Consider the following 23,378-nt stretch of genomic DNA (forward strand, 5'->3'; position numbering starts at 1 on the left):
TGAACGGTTGGTTGGTATGAATTTATTTTACGCCTGGAAATAGGATGTCAGCTTGCGCTTTAAAGTAAAGTGTAATTGTATATAAATTAGGGATATTTTTATATTAGTTTTGTATTTATTGAAATTTAAATGACAATAAATACTCTATAGAAATGAAAGTAAATTTTTAAATTATCGTATTGATGCTTTAAAAGGCATCATCACCTTTAATAGATCAATTTTTTTATCCCCACACGCCACGTGGTTATCTAATGGAGACGCCCGGTACGTCACGCTGTTGGCAAAGTGGACGAGCGTTTTAATTCACCATGATTAGAAAGGGGACCGTTTTGCCAAGAGTGTCCAAGGGTGTGAAAAATTGTGTCCGTGCGGTAAGGTGTGCAGCCAAATGCACGGTTGGCCGATCGCCAAAGGTGCAAAATGTGCAGTCAATCGCGACACGAGCGCACACTTGTCTGATGGACGCGTCTGAACGGTCGTCTGGTCGGGCGAAGCGCACATCGTGGTCGTGCCGTTGACCGTTCATGACACAGTAGTAGAAGTGATGGTGTGTGTGTGTCTGTTTTCACAGCCCCCTTGCTACGGTATGATGACTGTGACCACCTGTTTCATGATTAGACTGCGAGCGTTTTCATTATGATGACGGTGGTAGTGGTGCTGAATTTAAGGGAAGATCCCGAAACGTTGCCTGCCCCTTTATGTTCTTGGGCTGGCTTACAAAACACAATAAAATTTTACATCCCTCAGCAGCCGTAGCCGTAGGGGTTATGGTGAATGCGTGTGTCATGCCAGGTCGCAGGTGCGATATGCAAAATGTCACCGTCACGTTCCGCATAACCTTTTCGGTGAATGTTTTTTAATTAAATTATTCGTGCGAGGGAAATGTTCGCGATTGTGCAATGCGAACGCGACGCGTGATGGTGTCATCCAATTTCAGCTTCTGGTCGGTTCGCTGTTTTGGGGTGCGAGTGTTAATTAAATGATTAGAGGCACAAGTGCAGTGGGCACATGGGTAGTTCTGTTTTGTTCGAAATTAGTTTATTGTGGTGTAGCACGCTGATTAAGTAAGCCATTTAATTATATCAATTAAATCTGGCACCCATGTGTTGTTGATTCGTAATGAACTCAGTTCATCACTCACAGAGCTATGTATGGGGTAATTTAATATCCTTTCACAGTATGCGGCGATGAAGAGTGCAGCTGAGGTTACAGTTTCATTTAATTTTAAAGCAAGTGCAGCTAGTAGGCCAGTAATGAAATGCTAAGCGCTTTTAACATTACAGTGGTGCGCCGCTTATCCGGGCTCATCGTGACTCGACCTTGCCCGGATATGCGAATAACACGGATAATGAGTCAAATAATATATTTAATCACAAATTCTTGATTTTTCTTAAATTTATCTTGTGTTTTGATAAAATAATACCCAGTTCTTAATAGCTTTATGTTTTTACAATGGGAATATTTGAAATTTCCCATGAATTAGTGTGTTTTTGTAATGCCAATGTGCTCTGAGAACCGTTTTTTTTTAAATATCCTCTTCAAAACGCAATGTCACCTTTGTATTGACCTGCCATTCTTCAATAGCACGGATAAACGGACAGCCGGATAAAAGGTATCCGAATAAATGGCACTCCACTGTATTTTAAATGATAGCAAAGTTTATGTAGTACAACAGAACAGGGAAGCATGGTTTGTATTTTTAAGCTTTCCTTTTTTATGATGATTAGAATATCCCTCCCTGAAAGAATTACCAAACAAGATGTTTTTTTTTTCAATTCCTACAAACAAGCTTTCATTGAGCGCGAAACTGCACTCTCATTGTGATGGCAGCTCGTAAGCAGCGTAAAAAGTACACTCCGGCTCGAAGGACCAAAACATGTTTTTTAGTACACGAAAACCTATTAACCAACCGTACCAACAACTGCCGAGGTGGCGGTCTTTTGATGAAAAAACACATCTTCACTCTACAAAGCCGGAAAACAGGACCGACGGCACGCACACGCCCAGCCAGGACCACTATAAATCATCTCCACCCGGGCCTTTCATTCCCCTTTTGCGCTTTTTCTCATATGTGTGTGTGTCTATGTGTGTCTGTGTGTGTTTGTGTGCAAGAGTATGCGGGGTTTTCTGAGGTTTCTGCGCTTTTCTTTCACGCTCGTGATTCGTGATTTGTCGCAATGCCTGCAGGAAAAATGCTGCAAATGCGGACCCGCTCACGGTATGTAAATCGCTTCCCATGTGTTTCCTATGTGTGTGTGTGTGTGAGTAGTGGTTGTACGGGCTGCTTCCATTCATGAACCATGCCGTTCATGGGTCATGCCGTAAAGTTCTGCAGAAATCCCTGTGTTGCCCGGCTTTCGTACGTTCCGGCGGGTTTTCCGACCTATATGAGATTGCTATTTCTTTCCCCGTTTTGCCGTGCAAAAAGGGGTTGAACGGTTGATACAGCCGTTGTTCCGCTTCACCGTTTCGTCGTAGGCTTTGCGGCGCTCATCGTCCATCGGCGGGCGCCCCCATCGACGAAGCATTTGTAGAGCGGAATGAAAAGGTTAAGAGACGAGATGTGCGGGCTATTCATGAATAGATTGCCTCGCGCTCTCGCTTCACTTTTCCGATCGTGTGTGCTACTCCCCATCCATCCACCCTCTTTCACCATGCGAATCCATGACGTCGGCTTGTTTGTCAACGGCGAATGACCTCAATAATGGTAATTTAATATCGTGCATATTACAAAGGAATAAATTTTTCGGGAACAGACCTGGTTTCCTGCTTTTTTTCACAAGACGTTTCACGCTGGTCCAGCCATGTGAGACGGATGTCGTTGAATGCGGCGCTGACGGGTTTAGAGCCGAAGAGGAATTCCACCGAAAGGCTTAGCCTTTTTGGATAGTCCTTTTTTTGGGTTTTGTTTGGGTACGATGGACCTTTTTTCCCCTACGTGACAGCGTAGGACGTGCAAAGACATTCCGACTTGACGTTCGGCGAACGAAACCTTTAGCGTGCGTTTGGGGTCTGCTGTATGTCGGAGTTCATGGGGAGTCGTGCAAACGAATTCAAGGAAATGTGTGGCGTGCATCAGCACATATCACTAGGGATTAGGATGAGCCTAGAGTCAAAATTGTTCTCTCGATTATAGTACGTTTCTTTTCCTCCAATAGTCCGCAAAAAGCTTGAATGTCTAGGAGCTCTAAATAGTAACGCTTTGTTGTGTTTTCGATTTGTTTCAGATCAAAGTTGGCCGGTTCTGCAAACTCTCGAAGAGTCTCACTCGAAGGGCGGAAAATGGCACAGTGGGAGTATCTTCTACTGTCTGCAGCTGGCAAGGACATCGAAATGAGCACAACGCCTCCCCAGTAACAGTTCCTTCGTCAAGGGGGTTTGTAAACTTAATTAAAATATCTCCAAAGACAAGCTGGCATTGTGTGTTTGTGAATGTGTGTGTGTGTTTGCGCGTGGGTAGAAAAGTTCACTGCTTCCCACTACAGAGATCGTTCGAAATGTAGCATAAGTTCATCGCAAAATCAGATTCCTATTACCGAAGAGAGGCAGGTGTAATTTGTGTTACAAAGTAACGCACGGCGTGATGTAGGGGGAGGGGGTTGTGTTTAATGACCTTTTTGTAGGGTAGAAAGCAAGGGGACAAAATGCTGTCAGTTTGCTGTCAGCTGTAACGCTTTAAGTAATTGAAAAAGGATAGGAAGCAACGAAGTGTTCGTATTTTTTTAATATTTTTGTGTCTCCTCTAAAGTGAATTAAAGCATAGTGAAGGTTTAGTATGTAGTGGTGAATGTGTAACAAAAAAAAAAGCCAACAAAGTGCACACGAAGCGCGAGTAATGATAATTGAATTTTCATCAACCACCATCAACCGAGCGAAGGGTTGAAACAAGGATCGAAAGTGGTAGTGGAAGGTGCAAACGGATAACGTGTAATCAAACAACGACCAACAGTGCGATGACGGTGTGCTAGTGGTTGCGGCATCAACGGTGGTAGTGCGTGAATGCGGAACCAGACACAATCGAAGCGTCGAGCAGAAATTAACCCGAGTCACCCGAGCAAGCAAGAGAGCACGTTCCAAACGAGAGGAAGCGGGTTGGGGAAGCAGAAGGTCACGAAGATGCTTCGCAACTGTGGCTGTTTTCAGCGGGCTCGGCGTAGCTCCAGCTTCGAGGACTCGTCCTCCTGCCGGTCGTCCGAGATCGAGCGGGGCGGCGAGATGACACCGCACAGTGGCAGCCTGCTGAAGCTGTTCACCTCGAAGGGCTGGTGCAGACAGTGGCGCAAGAGTGGCCGGGGCATGAGCATGACCAAGATTGAAAGAAGTAAGTATTGTGTGATGTGTATGTGTGTGTGTGTGGGGTGTTTTGAGGTTGGGAAGACTGCTGTGGTGTAGCGTTTCAAGTTCAACACCATCATTAACCGAGATCCGAGTAATAATTCCAACGGGGAGATTGTGGGCAGCACGAGGGAAATGTGGTAGTTTAGTGGATACGATGGTTTTTTTTTACGATTCCCCGTACGGGAGCATCCATTTGCCGTATCTTTGTTTATTATCTTCTGGCTGGAGAGGTTCGTACAGCGATGGCAAAGGCTATGTACCAACGGGAATAGAATGAGTTTACGCTCGTTCTTTGTGCCGTCTAAATTGGTTGAGAACGTTTTATTTGTCCTCCGGGGGAGGCAGGATGGGTAAAATTGTTTCATTATCATTATAGCGAGATATGTGACCGACTTACGTCAGGAAACTCTGAAGTCGTTGGGAGCATTTGATGGGAAATGTCCGAGGTCAAAATGGTCCAAAAATGAGTAAAAATAGTCAATTTTAATCATTAGACGATAAGATAATAGGAACGTTAGACAATGGGCCGCTTCGCTAGTTTAAGCCAGAATTCTAAAGGCTAATTTGACGTGTCTAATGCGATGTTTTCAGTTTGACACTTTCATATAAAAAAGCTGTCTAGAATCGTAAAACTCCCCAAAACTAGTAAAGTGCTTTGGTTAGGGATGTTCAAAGCTGCACGTAAAAAAACCCGCTCAACCGAAACATGGGTTAAAAAAAGAATAAAGAATTTACTTAATCAACTGTATATGTATTAGATAAATTACATGAATTTAAGCAAATAAATGATAGGAATTCGGTTTTCAAAGCGTTATATTTCAGCTTGTCGATTAAGATATGTATAGGAAATAGTTTAGTTTAAACAGTAATAAAGCTTAAATCAGTATGATTTGTTCTTGTAGTGGATAAATTATCGAATCTCAAACCACAGTGAACCCGTGATGATCTCTGATGGAATAATAAGCCAAAGGAGGAGGTTCCAAACATTAACGGTAAAGATATTCGTAAAAACGCTATAGTTCCATTCAAACCGTTAGTTTTCTGGGAAAACTCCTTCATTTTTCGTTACATTGCTGACGAATAGATACACTCAGTTAATGCCCTGATCGCTTTATGACAAATGACCTTTAAAATCGACGATATAAAGCTGAAAAATCGATTGGCTTTTTGACATTATATTTGAATAATACAACTGTAACCTAAACTGAAATGTTTAAAGGAAAAATTATCCAGATGAACAGATTTATGTTTTCAGAACTATCTCGTCACGCAGTTAATGGATTTACTGGTTAAAAAAGTGGCGAATCGTTTCAATCCAAACCCGTCCATCCCAAATCGTGAAACAGGAATTTTTCCAAAGTATCTACACCAATAATCAATCTTTACTCTTGATGACTATGACCAGTCACAAAATAATGTGCGATACCTACTTGTTTTTCGATGTGGATATGGGATCTGGAAATAATTCAGTACATAAGTGTTGGTAATTTTGTTCACGTGTTGGTTAGTGATTTTTATTCAAATTTACACCATGCTTACCCTTAGTACAAAAAACTGTACCTTATACCCTTCCAGCAGTGGGGAAGTTATTGATAACAAATACGTTACACAACTTTTAATGTTAGAACAAGCCCTTTAAATTCGACAGTGATGTGTATTTTTGATGCTTTCTTCTTTATCCTTTGGGAAATAACGTTTCAATTTCTTTTTACTGGTCGTATAATCATCCTATAACAAATTTTACAAAAAGGTTCTCATTTTCAATCTCTCACTATAGAGCGTTACTTTTTCACTCCTATAGTGAGACGATGTTGGTTAGTGAGTAGATGTTAGGTGCGGATAGCTTGGATGATGTTTGTACCGTGTTGGTTTTCTTGCACACTTTGCACCGACAAAGCGATTCATCGATGTAGGCGTTAGACGAAGACGACAAACCATAAACAAACATACTTATATGAAGTTGTGTAAGGCTGCAAATACACGACGCGAAAAATAGTTGTCGAAGGGAATGTCCCAGAATCCTCGGTTATTGTAGGACGTACACGTGAACCACTTTGGTCACCGACAAATCAGGATCAGTACACCGTCGAAGACTGCAAATAGAATTTGCTGCACCAAGCTGTCGAGAACCTCAAAGCGCTACGATTTATTAATCAGTACCTGTGCGAAAAGACGCCGCAGAAGGCGCTGACGATGTTTCCGAGTATGCTGCATTTAGCCAACTTTGAGCAGATACAGCCAGACCTGCTACAATGCGCCATATCCACTGCAGAAATATTTTCCCTGATGAACCTGGAGCACTCTTATGCTTTAGATGTGCTGGACAACATATTATTGTAGTAAACGTGAACCGATTGATCAACGAACGACAAACGGTTTAGGATGTAATTATCGCAGCAGTGGACAGCTGTGGGTTGACAAAACAATCAATCCGACAGTAGAGACATATTGGACAAATATTTTTCGTTGATGGTCCTGGTGGCACTGGGAACCCGTTTCTGCTCGAAACTATTTTTGCGTACACGCGAACTTGCTGGACGTTGAAACAGTTCCTATAATATGCGTGTACAGTTAGCACAGGCTGAATTGATGCAACAGGCATCACGGATCGTATGGAACGAGACATCCATGAGCAGCCGCTATGCTCTAGAAGCTCGCGCCTTCGATCGCGTCCTGCAGGATGTTATGGGAAATCGCCAAACGTTCGATAATAAGGTGGTTCTACTATGTGGTGACTTCCGACGGATACTGCCAATCATCCCGCGTGATACTAACGTCCAGGTCCTGCAGCAGTGCATCCGACTGAGCATACTGTTGGGAAAATTTTGGGTATTGCATGTGCGGGAAAACATGCGTATGCAGACAGCCCTTTGTGCAAGATGCTGAAGAGCCGAAAGAGTTCGCAGAAATTCTGCTCCGTATCTCCGTACGGCATATGATATTCCCGGGTTTCGTTAAGGCGTATGCCAAGATACCACGGGACTTGATATTACCTGGAACGTATGATCCAAAAGGTAAAGCCAATTTATCGCAAACAGAGTGAATTTTGATAAAAAATTATTTATTCCAACAGGTACACCAACCATAATTTAATTTGTATTAATATACTACTATAGAAGAAAATAATATAAGCATAGAACAAATTTTGTTTACAAAGGATCTAAAACCGAAATGATTGAATGATGTAAAGTTCTTATATACCCCCCAATAAACGTTGCGTAGCCCTGTAACCGGGCCATTTTAACTAGTTTTATACAAAAAATTGAATTTTCACCAAATAACGCCGTACGAAATGTACCTTTTTTTTCGCCAAATATTTAAGCAAATGAATCTTAATTGGATACTAATTGGTTGCCATCTTCATCCAATAGAAGAAGGTCATTCGCACGCACAAACAAAATTTTGACTCTTTCTACATGGTTTATCACACACAAATTCACATTTTTTGGTATTTCGAGAACCATTCAAGCAGATCATGGTTAAAAATTTAGAACAAAAGTCACTTGGAATATAAATTATCTTATGAGTCTTTATAAAGAATGTCCATGATTCGTCGACGAGTGATTCGTCTTGACATGGGTGTAACAAATTCTTCTCACACAATTCTTGATTTAAATAATTGAGTTACTAAACAAAACGTCGATATGCAGTCAACTCATAGTAAGATGACAGAGTAAGATGAGACTCTAATTATGTACATTATTGTTCTAACAGAGTTAAACATCCATGTTCTAAGACCACGACTAATACATTCCTTGGTTTAGAATCACTGAATGCCATTAAGAGGAAGAGTGATATGTTAAGTTTTAGTGCTCTCAGTAGCTCAGTAGCTCTTGTTGAAGCAAGACCCTTTGGAAAATACTACTCAGACTAGCATGAAATTACTCCGTAGGACAGCACAGCTCACTTACAACAAAGAGTCTTCAGGAAAGCGGATAAATAAAAGCAACTTGCTAACGAGTCCATTCATTCCAAGTCACACACACACATACAAACGCACACTTAATGTCAGTAATGAAACGTCGTTATTGGGAGATTGAAAACTAGTTTGCTGCCCGTTAGACCCGTACGTAATGCCAGCCCGGAAGAGCGTAGCTGGTTTTGTTTTACGATTTCTGGTGTGCAACATAAAACCCCTCACGCAGCAGGAAGAGCAACCAGCAACGCAGCGCACGGGGCAGCACCATAATAAAACTGTGACATGCTGTAGCATAGGAATTGGAGAAATCAAGCTGGAACCGATGCAGCCAGCGGTCGGGCAGATGTAGCGCCAGGAAATGTAAATATTCAATGTAATGCTCGTTACGATAGGCTGTGAAGAGAGCCGGCACACCGGTACAGTGGTGAGTGGCGGGATTGTTAATGTACGCTCGGAAGCTCTGCGACAGATGATGGAATGCGGATTTACGGGCGTTTGTAAAGTGCGCGGAAGTAATTTAATAAAGTACAACGGGCACGGAGCAGCAGATAGCGCAAGCCGTACTTTGTAGTGTAGCAAAACGTTTTGGTCGTTTTGGGTAGAATGCGATGTGTATGCGTGGAATGGTTTTATGCTTGCGCCGGTTTCGAAACCGTACATTTTATTGCATCTCCTGTGCTCGAGATGTAATCAAATTCCAAGCGTCGTGCATTAAAATGTGCGTTGACTTTAGCAGGGAAAAAGAAGGAACAAAGTAGAAAAAAGTCTTCTCCAAGCACGTGTAATTTGCTGCAGCGAAAAAGTTAAATTGAATCACATAAAATGGAGACGAGGCGAGCCAAAATGATGTCAGCCGTGTGCGAAACAATATTCGACCAATCAGTCCTGCTTGCGGACACCGAAAGTGATTTTACTTTACGTGCGAGCAAGAACGAGATAGAGAGTTGGAAAGAGCGAGAGCAAATGGGAAAAGGAAAATGCAATAACTTCTTCCAAGCAAGCCCAACTGCAACGTGACCTTCGGGAAGAAATTTGCTGGTAAAACTGTCTTTTTTCCCTGGAGGTCTCGAGGCGTGCCGTGCGTCTATCACGTTCTGTGCCAAATTTCGCACCAAAGACACCCGCGGGACGACAAAGTTTTTCGTGTCTTGTGTGTGTTTGTTTCAGGCACAGTGACATACAAACACGAAGACAATCTGAAATGGGACTGTATGTGCGTTTTTTTTTGTTCCTCTTTCAAGATTCTCCTCTAGAGTGGTTTTCCTCCGTGGGTGAATATTTATAATATGCTAAAGGCAGAAATAGAGCGATAGTATAAAAAACAGAGCGAAAATCCAAAAAACACAATAAGCCATTAACTTTCCGCGTAACTCTGTTTGTTCAGCTTTTGGGGGACGGTGCCAAACACGCCAAAAAAATGAACTCAAACACCCGAATGGAAGAAGTTGGGCCAAAATGGAAAATGTTATTATATGCCTGTGTCTGTGCCTGTGTGTGTGTATGAGTGTGTGGAACATTCTCATGGTCAAACGTTCTCTTCCCCTCACCGGGAGTGCAGTTTTCTGACGTCGTCGTACGTCATCGTTGCGTCAGGGAAGGAAAAATGCTGCAGAGCCGGTGGGAACGCACGTAAGCAAGAAAATTATGCTCGGCAAAACATGAAAACAGCATATCCATCATCGCACCCGGCTGTGTAGGAAGTGCGGGACATGTCGGTCAGCTAAAGTGGTCCAACTTTTTTTTGTTGGGCTCAGCTGGTTACACTTACCCATTGACCGATGAGGGTAGAAGCGATACTTTGTTTGTTCGGCCGCCTTTTTGTTTACCTTCGGGAAGGAAACTCATTTCCACGGCAGTTCACCTTTACGCGATGGGCGCGGGTTCGGGCTGAGTCATCAGGTGCGTGAAGGGTGGGCAGGATTTACGCATCCGGCGAAACGGGAAGGGACAAACATAACGGAGTACACACACACTCTATGGGCTGGAAGGATATAAATACTTTTTTATGGCCAGAACAGGCAAACTCATCGGCCATCATTCGGATGGGAAGGGTAAGGGAGAGAAAAGGGGAATGAAGGTTGCGTATTTTCATTCATAAAAATTTACGCTCATTTGCCGGTAATGCGATGGTTAGGCTGAAGAAAGGTAGGACGTAAAAGCCAAACGGGAAGTGGTTAGAAAGGAAGTCTCTAATAAATAAGTTTTTTTTTTCTGTTACATTGACATTCTGTGCAAAAACCAGGAATGCTGAAATGGGATCATTCCTACTCGGAACATGTTTACGTCTTGATGGAAAAAATGGAAATGAAGCAGAAACTCGCAACAGGGACAATCGAGTGAGCGCGGTGGGATTTTGAAACTTCTCCCATCGATCCAGCCGCTAGAGGATGTTTCCAGCAAGCGGTGTTACACTGCGTGAAATGTATCGTTGCAAGGAGAACGTCCTGCAAAGGCCTCATCGTCCGCTGAGAAACGATTGTGACTTTTACCGACGGGCAGACGAAGTTGATTCGATGAAAGCCGCTTTCAAAATCATCCGTCCCAGCACGGCGGTTACCATGGGAATCGGCAAATGCCACCCGGTAATTGATTATTCATCTGTCATGTTTTGGGCGGCGGCGGGTCGGACCGGTCGCCCCCCCGGGTCGGGGCAGGACTGGCGGACTTGGAATTTTTATGCAAACAAGAAGCTCAGGATGGGTTTAATCTGCTCGAAAGGGAAGCAACATTTTGAGGCGAGCGAAATTTCGTCCCCGATGTTCCCGGTTCGGCGCAGTCGGCCCGACCCAGACCGTTGCGCGTAGAGCGTAATGTAAAAGTTAAACGAAAATTAATTCAAATTCTACGGCTGATTTCTGATGCGTCCGGCCGGGGCCGGCTTGATTAAGTTCAAACGGCATGGTGTCTTGTTTGTGTTTGTCATAAAAGTCGAAGTGCTCAGAGCTCCATATTTGGCCCGCCACTGTTACTTTTGGGCTGAAGCAGGGTTTTGCTTTTTGAGGGAATGAAATTTAGCAGAAATGTTTGTGGGGGATGGTGAATTGTGTTTTTTTTTTTTTCCAGCGTGCTGTACTTCAACGTTGAGAATTTAACGAAATTAAATTGAAAATTTTATTGGCACCAGACTTAATTGTTTAATTAATTTTAGATGAAGTCGTTCACTTGGTGGGTCGAGTTCTACAAGGTTTTAATTATAGAATTTGATCGGTGGTGCAATTGAACAATGTTACTTTAATTGCTATCATTTATTGCTCAAAATGATTTTGGAGCTCGACTGTGGGAAAGTTAAAAAAAATTAAAACGCTTAAATTAAAACGCTTAGAATCAATTTCACCCGTTTGTTGTGTCTATAATAGGTGAAGGTTGTTTGCAAAGTTTGATAGAATTTTATTCAGGTTTTAGAAATATCTTTTTTGTTGAAACATATTGTTTTTCAATATTGGGGTCCTTTCCGTTTTAAGCTGGTAGGCTGAAATTTCAGCCTGTCAGCTGTTTGCATTGTATAGCAGTTTTCGAGCAGCTAGCTAAGTGGGTATAATATACAGGTGGGCTTATCTCAAGGTTTATAAATTTAGAAGGCTGATTTTCATTGCTTCTGTTCCTGAATGAAGATTTTAAGAGTGTTTTGAGTATTCGTCAAGCCTCCAGAAAGCTCGTTTGAGCAAAAGTTTTCACTCGTTGTGTTAAAAAGTGATGCTCAAAATTGGTTATAAAAAATGCTATGAGACCACCTGGACTACATACACTTTGATTCCAGATTCGATCACCTGATTTCTTTAATGCACCTTGGGATACATGTAAACAAACCCGTGTTTTCGAGCAGGTACTCGAATGTAATTCTAGCTTTGAGGCTAGAATAATCTAGACTGAAAATTGCAGGCTAGTTTTTTGTGTGGTTTTGTATGGAGTGTTTACATGATTTCAGCCTCCAACTGTCAAACTCCATTCAAAAAACTAACTAGAATCGTGAAGGCCCCCATTATTTTTATCTGAATTAATATTTCAATATATTTGCAATGTTCCATCTGATTTATGAAGTTTGGGCATTTGAAATGACCCGTCGTAACGCTCTGTGAAAAATCCTTGTAGCAATCAGATATTTTAATTAGTAAATGAATCTTATGGTAATTGAGCTCATTTGGTGCTGTAAGAGGGAGTGTTTTTTAGTCAAAATAAGAAATGGTGTTGTTTATTGATTTTTTAACTGATTTGTACAGATTATTTTAATTTGTTTTATTATCTTGCTTCTCTTCTTTTTACAATTACACAATTAACAATTGTAACAATAACAATTTTACAATTATCTTCACTCTAAGTGATCGGTATACAATTTCAATTCTGTAAAATGATTGTGTTTTTAAAACGGTATTTGCTCTTCTTAGATAAAAACGGCAGTACTATCCATTATTTGAAGTTAGAATTAGACCATACTTAAGTAGGAAAAGGTATATGACTGTTTTGTGGTGGTATTGTATTAATCCTAGGCAGTCTCAACACTGCTAGAAAAATAGAAACCTTATATGTTGAAAACAATTTTTCCTCGCAACCGAATGATATAGAACATTTGAATCTTTGTTGCAAGAACATGCAATAAATAATACATTTTGTTATATTTGTTTGTACTACTTTTATAGTATTATTGTCGGAACAAAGATTCAAGCCGGCTTGACCCATTTATATCAAATCATGAAACTGTCAAAAGGTTAAAATTAATTGCAATAATTTAAAATGTATGCTTTGATCTTAACAATCGTAGAGAATCATATGTTAAAATCAAAAATGTTACAAATGTTTAGATAATCTTTCATCTACACTCTTTAACGCATTCAAACATGTCCAACACAAGCACCGTTGACAGATCCAATCTTCTGCACGGGTAGTGCCCTACCCCACCGGTCCCAAAAATACGAAACATGTTAAGTATCGCTCGCTTATGAAATTAAACGCGAAAAGGCGTAGGTAGCTTTCCACAGCATAAGCTGCACCACCCTTCCAAACGTGCCGCTTCACTAATACACTCTACTTCACCGTTGGCCGTCATTCTAAGCGTAAATGGATTATGTTTTCGAGCCTGTCCATCCCATTAGCCGTTCTGCGAAATCAGCGGCAAGCGAGCGGTCGCCAGGATCGCGCGCGCACAGCACCCTCACTGACACATCCAAAGCGAAAATAAATCAAGTGAAAACTCAATTTCCTCCATCTGTCACAGTGAATTTGTTTAATTTTCACCACAAACTCCCAAAAGGGGTGAAATGTATGGGCTGGGCCCACTTTTGGCCCACTCTGGGCGAGCTGTGGGTGGGAGGTTTTTTGTTGCGATCAACTCACTTTCCCTCCTTCCCAGGTTCCTTGGAGTTTTTGCTACGCGGGGAAGCATTTTAGCGTACGCCGGAACGGAAAGCAGCATCTAATAATTATGTCATCGTGTTGGTTTGGTGCAGATTTGGTGGTCATTTTTGCTTTGCCGTTGTTGGTGTTGTGTACGAGGAAAAATGTTTCACTTTTTGTTTTGCCGGTTACATCATTACAAGTTTCCCGTACCGTCGGGCGGGAATTCAGGAGGAAAACAGCCCCGGGGTATGAGCTGGAAAGCCACTCGGTGTCATTCCCACGTTTTGGGCGAAACAAAACTGTCGTTTCACAAATTTATGGTTACATAAAACTGCCGACAACTGGGCTAGAAGGGGGAATCGGTTTGGTAGGAGCCGGTTTCGGTGCGCTGCACACACAAACCGGAACCGTTTTGGACGAAAAGGGTGGGAAATTATCATTCGTTTGTAGGGTTTGCGCTGGCATTTGCTAGCGAAGAACGTGGTATCCGGCGAGCACCGGATGAAAACTTAATTTTCTGTTTAAAGATGAGATCGTTCTTACGCGTATTCGAATGGGTTCAAGCTGTTCTAGGGTAAATGGCAAAGTTTGAATGTGTTGTTTGATAATAGGTTCCTTAGCAAGTAGACGTTACGTTTTAATTTATTTAAGGTATAACATTGGTAGGGAAATTATGTATCAAATATTTCAAAAACATATTAAATTGTTACACCACTTTTCTAAACATTCACGACGCTAAAAACAGGGCTTAGCAAATGTATGCAGAAGATAACTTCTGTGTGCTTTTAATATTAGTTTGAAAGTTATGCCCGGGGTTATGCTGTTCGTTGGCTGTGTTTTTGTTTCATGTTTTACGCGCTCGAGAAATGAAGGATTCTTCATCATCTGAGCATGGTTCATAAAACGCAAATGCTGTACCCGCGCGAAGAAAGCGTAAAAGCTCCAGCCCTGATCCACCATATTGAAGCGCAAGCAAAGCAAACAAAAATCGCTGTACAAAACCCATAAAGTGTGTGTGTGTGTGGTTATCGTTAAGCGAACGTTTCTTATACCACACGGAGTGAAATTTCCACCGTATTCACAACACACACACACAAACCGAAAGAACTCTTCTTGTGCCAGCTCATCACAGCCTCGAACCGGCGGTCCGGGGGCCGGGGCGTGCGAAATGTAAAGGTAACCTTCTGCATTATATTATCCGCGCAGTTTACGAGGAAATTACCGAGTGCGCTTTCCTGTTGGTTTTCGCCCGCTTGATGGGCACGGGATGGGATATGGTTTAATGGATTATTTCCACATCGATTGAAGGTTTTTCGTTCGGCTGTGGAAGTTGTTTTTTTCTCCTTTCGGTGTTCAATGCTAGATCTTGAGAGCTTTCTGATGGAAGATGGAATTAAAATTGTAGAATCATGAAGTACAGATCGAAGGCTTGTACGGGGAATTACATTCAGCTCGGTTAATCCGATGGTTGCAAAGCGATTTAAGTGTTGTGGTGTGTTGTGAATGACGATGTAATTTAAGTTGATGTTTTATAGTTAAAAATACAGCATACAAATCAAGTTTGAAATGGAGGTGGATTTTCGGTAAAGAAATAATTACAAGCAACGTGTAATTTTCGCCATACAGCATTACGTCTTTTTTGTGCAATTCCCTAGCTACAGCCGAGGGTACGGAGGCACGGTTGCATCAACATCCAAAATTGCTAAAAATCACGCGACCACCGTTCTGTAGGGGTGATGAAAAAATTCTACAACATCACGCCCAACACGCCCGTCGCCGGCAACGCAGGTTGATCGTTCATTATCTGATTTCTTCCGGTTTGGCGCTTTCTGCTCCCGCTGCGCGGCACGGTCAAGCGTGGCTCGATTTCACGGCACACGCTGGGTAGCGATGCGTACCAATTAAGTACAATTTCCTTAACTTCCCTTCCTCCCCCCTCCAACGTCTACATTCCTGAGCTTCCTTCCCACTACGAGGTAGGGGGTGTGAAGGCAAAGTGTTGGCGGCAACCACCGGAATGGGAAATAAATTGATTTTATCGTGTAGCGTGCGTACCCCGTTTTGGGGTATCGGAATAATTGGAATTGGAGCTCGTTTCGTTTTGGTTTAATTTGTGTGAGATTAAATTTGGCTGTGCGCTCTTTTCGGGCAAAAGGCTTTTGATGGGTGAAGTATAGCGTGGAGAAGGGAAAGGTAGTGTAGCGTTTGCTGCCGGAAGGAATCGTTCAACAAATCCAATAATGCAGGCCCGTTCCGATGGAGGTGGCTGATTAACGCGAAGCGGAATAATTTACAGCAGGTGTTTGTTGGTTGTAAACTTTTTGGTTGTAGCTCCGTGGTAGGGATAGAGGGGTAACTTTACAATGTAAGGATTTTGTTAATTTGGTTCAATTGATGAGGTTTTTTTTTATTTTATTGTTTATGATGTTAGTTATTTTGTTGGTGTTTTGTATACAGCAATTATGGCTTGGGGCATACTAAATGTGATTTGTTTGATTTTCTAAATACATTTAAACTATGATAAAAGATATAGAAAGGGATCGTAGAAGTGGATTTAAAGTAATTTAAACTGTTAAAGGCTTCAGCTAATGCTGAGACACTCATATGCGCTCGTTTTATTGATGTTTTCCTACATATTAGATGTATGTATGTTTACATTTACCTTGCACGTTTTACATTCTTAAATGATAGAATATGAGCTGAACTTTTATTGCTAGATACTGATTGAATAATCGCTGCCATTTTATATCTATTACTTCTAAATTCCATTTATTGCACAGGAGAAAATATTTCGCAAGCGGAATACATCCGGGATCAATTGCAGGATCGAGACAGAATAAGTTGAATACAGTTTTACAACTTTAGGAGTGCTTTGTACATAATCTATAACCTGACCAAATGAGTTGCTAAATCATAATCAAGTATATGTGTTTTTGAAAATACGTTTGATGTTTCATGGTAGCTATTCTTTTGTTTTTCTGTAGACCTATCCTGAATATTATGAAAAACCATGCGTCTCCATCGATGCCATAGCTCTCTGTGCATTACAGTAGTTGCCGCTAAATTTTGACTCCAATTCACCTATTTTGTCTCGAAGGCACCAATTTTTGACAGTGTGTCACAATTTTTGCCTCTAAGTTATGGGGTTTTTACTGTGAGTCAATCGCTTTATTTACAAAATTTTACGTAATGTCTGAAACTGTTCCTGAATTATAGAATTTAAGTGTAGTAGTTAATCATTTCAATGATAAGATTTGAAATAAAACCATTATTATGCCATTTTTTAGAGTTTTAAATGAGTGAAAAAAGTTAACATGTATTCCCAGGCGTAAATAATGACTTTAGAATTCATAAATTTTTATTTTTTAGACATAAAATAAATCAAATTAGACGGTTTTTGTAGAGCTTTTGGGATGTCAAATTCCAGTTGTCAAAAATCTGCTCAAATACCTGTAAAAATTATCAGGAATCCTACAAGAATAAAAAATTGATGACTTTCAGACAAAAATAGGTGCGTTAGAGTCAAACATTGCTGCGCACTGTCAAAAATTGCTGTCTTAGAGTTAAAATTAGGTGACAACGACTGTATTTCAGGATTGGGACAAATTACATAAAAAGGCAACGTTTCCTCTTTGTTTGATGGAGTATTTTCTTGTTATTCTTATTGGAGTTTTATTTTGTCAAACAAATCATTCAAGAAACAGATAAATGCATATGTTGAGCAAGTAGTGGAGTACGTTAAAGACAATGTTAAAGGTTTTTGATTGAGATTTCTTTAGAAATTTTCTTCTTCTTCTTCTTATTCTTGAACATGTTATTGTACAACAGATTTATTTGTAAATTTAAAAGTTAACTTTTCCGAAATCTTTCCTGCGCTTTCCTGAATGTATGTAATTCTGAGTTAGGTTCATTATCTCGATATGCTAGAAAATTGCTGCATTTGATTAGCTATGCAAAATCGCAACAACAAAAAATCCCACAGGCAAAGCGAAAGAGCTGAATGGCGAATCTAGCGCTTCTAGCCTTTTCATAGCAACAACAAAAAAACTCATCAAAATCGCACACAATGCATACGACCCCCGTTCATGGTATTTTTGCACTGCAACGCCATTTGATCGCTGGTTTTGCGCTATCGTCAGGCAGTAAATTAGCATAATCCAAGAATATCGTGTAAATAGAGCGAAGCGTAGTAAGTGAGTAAGACTCCCATGACACGCCAGAAGAACGCATTTCGTCAGCACTTTCCTCCATACTATTATTTGCCTGTGTGTGTGTTGTTATTTTTTTATATTTCTCGTTGAAATATTTGCTCCATTCTCTGCCTTTTACGAGTGTGTTGGGTGTAAATGGAGAAGATTTTTTTTTTATTTCGCTCTCTATTTCTCTATAGCCTGTGCCGTTACAACCCCCCCTTGAAAATGTGGTTTAATAATGTGAGGTGCCAGGGGTGCCTTGCTGAAATTGCTCGCCGGGCCATGCACAATCCTTTGCCGACCCTTTTTTGCTTGGCGGAAACCGATTTATTTCCGGAGGATTGTACGATGTTAAATAGGGAACGAGAGAGAAGGAGACAGAGCGAAAGAGGGTTATCAAGACGAAGCGGCACCATGTATCCATACGCCACGGTAGCATTGTTGGTGTATTATTTGACGTGCTGGATCCCCTCTCCTCCAAGCCGCTTCTTAGAAGCCCGCTGATGACTATCCCCTGGTCAGGCGTGTGCATCGTAATGACCCACTATTAGCATAATTTGGTATTCATCGGTAGTTTAGCAGCATTCTAGGGCAGGGTGGTGTTGATGGCGGGTAAAAACACGCGCACGCCCTTGACGATTCCCGCTTGCCGTCCCGCTTGCTTTGCAAGTGCGGATAGTGTGATGGGCGAGTAGATAATTTAGCGTTGGTGTTTGGTGGTTTTTGCAGAAATTTGCACAGCATAATGTAGCTTGGACGTGGACCGTTTCCCCGTACTGCCTCGTACCGGGCTTAGTGGCAATCGGCTTGGGTGAGTTCGTTTACTTTTAGTGATTACAGCATGCCTAGAATGTGGGCCGATTTGTGGGCCCAGTGCCGGTATGCTGCCCAACCGCACTGGTCATCCATTTCGGGAACCCATCAAACGGGCCACAGATAACCGATTCAGGTTTTGTGGTCAGACAGTGTATGGTCGTTTGGTATGGAACTAAGCGAATGGAAGAGCTTTGGTTCGATTTTTCATGTTCCTGCTACACGCAGTGCACTGAGGTGTGTATGAGTTTATGTGTGTGTGTGTGTTTGAAAGAAGAGTCTTTAGTGGTTTACCGTTCACCGTCAAAAATGCGTTGGTATGGCTTCCGGAAAGCTTACCCGATCGGGGCATAAATTAGATTTAATTCGTTGCTGTCAGCCGGGGTAGCTTTGGGACCGAAATACTGGTCTTTAAACACAAATGAGCTTTAGCGTGATGGTTGCTTAGGCGTTTTCTGGTTCTGCTGTATGTGCTATGAATCAGCATGAATATTAACTTTGGTGAGTTAATTTAAAAATTAAATTTAAATCAGATAAAATCCAAATATTAAGTCTCACCAGTTGAAAAAGAAAAATCGTTAATTGTATACAAAACAATGAAATCTTTCAATTCTTACTTAGAGCTTATTTCAATTTCATTTATCTAAATGGTTTGCTTATACTGGCCTTACAAAAGACAACTAATACTAGACTTAAAGCTAACCTAACTAAACTAACATAACTTGATTAAACTAAAATAACTTGACTAAACTCAGAGACACCAACACAGCTTATTTTACTGCTCATTGAATAGGGATTAAAGGATTAGGTAAAGAAAGGTACGGGAAGATTGCGAAAGGGGGTATAAAAGGTAATGCAGGATAGTAAGCTGGAACTCATTTTAAGTAAATCATAATAATTTGGTCAGAAGATCAAATACTTTTCAACAATAATGATTGAATATATTGATGAATATGTGAATATTTTGACAATACTTGAATATATTGACAGTATTGGAGATGCAAATAAAAATGGTAGCTTTTTGGTAAAGTTTTCACAATTAAAGAAGATTAACAATATTATTTTAAATGATATCAATTGATAATTTGCGTATAAGAATAGAAAATTGATACTTTTTAAGCATTTTAATTGAATAATAGAAAATAAAACCTCAGAACGTGTACAGCTTTTTCCAGTTTGGGACCAATTGAATGGATGGACTTTTGATGGAAGGAATGTGCACAGGGTATACTGTTGCATGCTGCTTAATGATAATGGAACTTTGATATACCAGCATTTTTATTAATCATCAGTTTACGCATAATTACTTATTTATTATATAAACATTAAAATGAACTTTGAACAAGCTAGTTGTTCTTGCAATCTGTCTAGCAAATTCAAGTTTTTTTCACGAATTATGTGCAGCAAAACCGTTGATGTCATTAAAACCATGAAATGAACAAACAATAACGAGAAAAAAAGATTTGCTACCTGTTTGCCTAGCACAAAAAGTCCAACAAAAACGCCATACCACTCGCAATCAAGCTTTATCTGATAGGTGGGTGCTCCTTAAATGAGCAACACCGTTTCTACTTTCTCTCACCGTTTCCGTTTTCTAATCAACAGAGCAGAGCGGTTTAAAGTTCAACATCAAAAGAAAAGCACACCTAGCGAGTGGGAGCAAAACATAAAAGGTGTCAACGGTTATCTGTGGCAAAAAAAAAAAGATCAACAAACGCTTCAATCACTGTCTGGAGCTAATGAACGACGCCCTAATTAAACCTTGTTGACCTTTTCCGGCACAGTAAGCCGTAGACTAGCGTACGGGCGGCAGGGTGATAAATCGATATCTCCGAAGAGCAATTGATTTAATTAAAAACCGTGAACCAACTTTTTCTTATGGAGTACTGTTTCCTTTGTTTCTCGTTCTCCGTCAGGATTTGAACCTTTACTAAGAAGCTATCGTTTGTTGTTCATGTTCGGTTTTGCTGAGTGAAGAGTTGATAAGGAAAATATATTGGCATACCAACACAGTCGCTGCAGTGAGCAGGAAAAAGGATTGACGCAGAGAAGTTGAAAGTGAAATAGAGATCGACAGCGAAAAGAGAAGAAAATCTTTTTCCATTTGTCATTTGAAGGTATGCAGCTTTTCCAAACGTTCATTTTAATCTTTTCTTCATATCACGATTGGTTCGTTCGCGGAAAATCATGTACCTAAGCGCACGAGAGCTTATCGTCTTACCTTTGGGCAAATATCGGAACGCAGTATGACTATCTAATCCGCTTACGTGAGCTGTCCCCGTGGTTCGTGATGGCTTGTGGGAGGGTTACAAAAAAGAAATCGGTTTAAATGCTTACCCAGAATCATTCATAAGCGGTTGAATCGATCTCCTGGCACGCTGGTAACATATCGCACAGTGTGTGGGATGAAAAGCTTTATAGCTTAGGAGCGTAATCCATGTGTAAGCAATTACTTCATTCTTGTATCAATAGGAGCACATAGCGGAAATTGATTTAATTTGCACCCCTGGAACATAGCTCCGCATGAATAAGCATTGAGTTGATGTATTGTGGGACTATTTTAGGCATCGATATGTGTACTAAGAAAAGCTACTTGCTTACGCGAGGTAGTAGATTGGTGGTACTGAAAGTGAACCTAAGGACTATTTATGAAATGAATGTCTTTTTCCAGAATCCACCACAATAATAGAAGAAAGAAGAAGTTTAATCCAAATCTCTTCAAACCAAGCTGGTTAAGCTAAACTCGACAAATGGTGCAGAGCAATCTAAGTTTTATTGAATTTAATTCAAGCTCAACCATATTTTTTTTTGCGAATTCCCAACAATCGCTGTAATGAGGACAGTTTGCAAACGAGATTTGGTACGAGAAATAATGGATTAGTTAGTGGCACACTAACAGTGTGATATTCTGAGAAATATTTCAAAAGCTCATCACGCTTAGTCTTTCAAATTTTGTTTGTGTGTGTACGTACCGGTACGATGGCTGAGCAAAAGTTTATCTGAAGAAAACCTCGGTATGATCATAGATGGGGCTGCTATAATCTCAGTGGACGACGAAGTTACTTGGCAATTTGGTGGTCTTGTCAAACTGAATCCATTTCTTGGAAATGGTATGTACGTGCCATTGGTGAGAACAAAACCGAGCGAACTGAAAAACTTTGTGATGGATTCTTAGTTCATCGTGCAGCTCTTAAATCATTTGCATCTGAGCCAATTTTAAAGAACAGGGGTTTTCAATGCCGACGGCGCATCGTTTAAAATACAGAGCAAAGAAGTCGGAAAATAATGTGTTTTACCATGAAACATTCACAATTAAACTATCCATTTGAAATCTAAATTAAGTTAAATGGTTTAAGCTCTTTGAAATGGTTTAAGCTCAGAAGCGAATTATCAAGTTAAGAAATTATTGTATAATCATAGGAATATGTATCCTTTTTCTAATGCGTAATTTTTATTATCAATTCTGTTTGATAGAATTGATAAGAGTCCTATCGTGTGGAACAGTCATCAAGGCTCAGGACCTCACTTAAATTCCCTAGATATAATTTTCACTCCTGACTTACTTACTTAGCCGGCACTTTCACCGCTTTGTGGTCTGCTGCAGGAGTATCCGTAGCCGTTCACGGTCTCGCGCCTTTGTCTACCAATGCTATGCTAAATTACACTCAGAATTATTCACAACACAATTGTATGCCTATGTATGTGATAATACGTCTGGATGTGGCACTAAACGTAGCTTTAATTTCCTCCGAGAAAATAACGATACAATGGGACATTACATAAAAATTGTCTCTAAGTTTTTTCAAATAAAAATAAAAATTTAAATTTCATCATGAATCGAACTGTTGCTCAAAACCGAATTTTCTATAGAAAAAATAGAAGAAACAACCTGGAAAAAGCTGGCGGTGAGACCTTAAACATATGTTACAAACAGTCAACTAAAAAGCTTGAAGTTGACTTTTTTATGAACGAAACCCCCTGTAATACTTAGCCTGATGAATGTCAAAAGCTTCCCCCTTGATTATGGCACTAGAAGTGATGGAAAACTTTGTTGCTGATGGAGTTGGTGCGTGGTTTGTTTTGCTTAAGGAATCGCTTATACAAATTACACATTGGGCAAGCAACTCGCAAGACAAAGGCATCTGGTGCTATTTTACCTCTGTAAAGGCAATGCTTCAAAGAAGCAACAACTGCCACAAATGGTGGTGCACAAAAAAAAAAAACAAACAAGAATGCTCTGGATAAATTGCCTCCCACCCGGCCGGCCCAGCGTCAGGTATAATTATTTCTACACGCATCAGACAAAATAAATGACACTGCCGCAGCAGCGGTGGCGTGCGCGTCTATAACCGGCACGTGGATCGGTGTGCCGGAGCCATGTTTCTTAGGCGCGCGCGTAGGCTCAATTAATGAGCTTCCCCGAGCGAACGCGAGCGTCAAGTAGGACACGATGGCGATAAAAATAATGATAACGATAATGATGCTACCCGTCCACCGTCCTGCCTACCATCGATGCTTGTCGGTAATGGCAATGGGTCGAAAATGGCGCATAGCATGAGAAATGGTCGTGTGTAGCCGGCTGTGGGTGATTCCGTTTCGGGGGCTGCTAAAGATCGCGGATCACACGTGCATCGCGGTGGAGCTGGGCCGGAAGGGTGGGTTGCCTAGTTTGCGTAAATGGATGCTGCCGGTAAGATGTTCGGGGTCGTCCTGTTTAATGAGTTTTTAATTGGAATAAATTTGGCCAGAAGCTCAAAGACAATAAATCGTGTCCCGGTACAAAC

General features: G+C 40.9%; 1 protein-coding gene across 7 annotated transcripts in view; it reads left to right on the plus strand.

The window, feature by feature from the left end:
* Positions 1-23,378, plus strand: part of LOC120900936 (serine/threonine-protein phosphatase rdgC) — a 53,402-nt gene that overhangs the window by 10,335 nt on the left and 19,689 nt on the right. For 4 of the 7 annotated variants that reach the window (XM_040308557.1, XM_040308562.1, XM_040308563.1 and 1 more), the window contains exon 2: positions 3,749-4,321. In XM_040308557.1, the coding sequence (XP_040164491.1) occupies positions 4,000-4,321 (322 nt within the window). In that variant the 5' untranslated portion in view covers positions 3,749-3,999. Of the gene's footprint in view, positions 1-3,227; positions 3,377-3,748; positions 4,322-20,552; positions 20,712-23,378 lie in introns of those variants that run through there. The other 3 variants (XM_040308558.1, XM_040308559.1, XM_040308564.1) reach the window with 2 other exon arrangements.

Source organism: Anopheles arabiensis, chromosome 3 (genome assembly GCF_016920715.1).
Source record: "Anopheles arabiensis isolate DONGOLA chromosome 3, AaraD3, whole genome shotgun sequence".
Taxonomy (NCBI): domain Eukaryota; kingdom Metazoa; phylum Arthropoda; class Insecta; order Diptera; family Culicidae; genus Anopheles; species Anopheles arabiensis.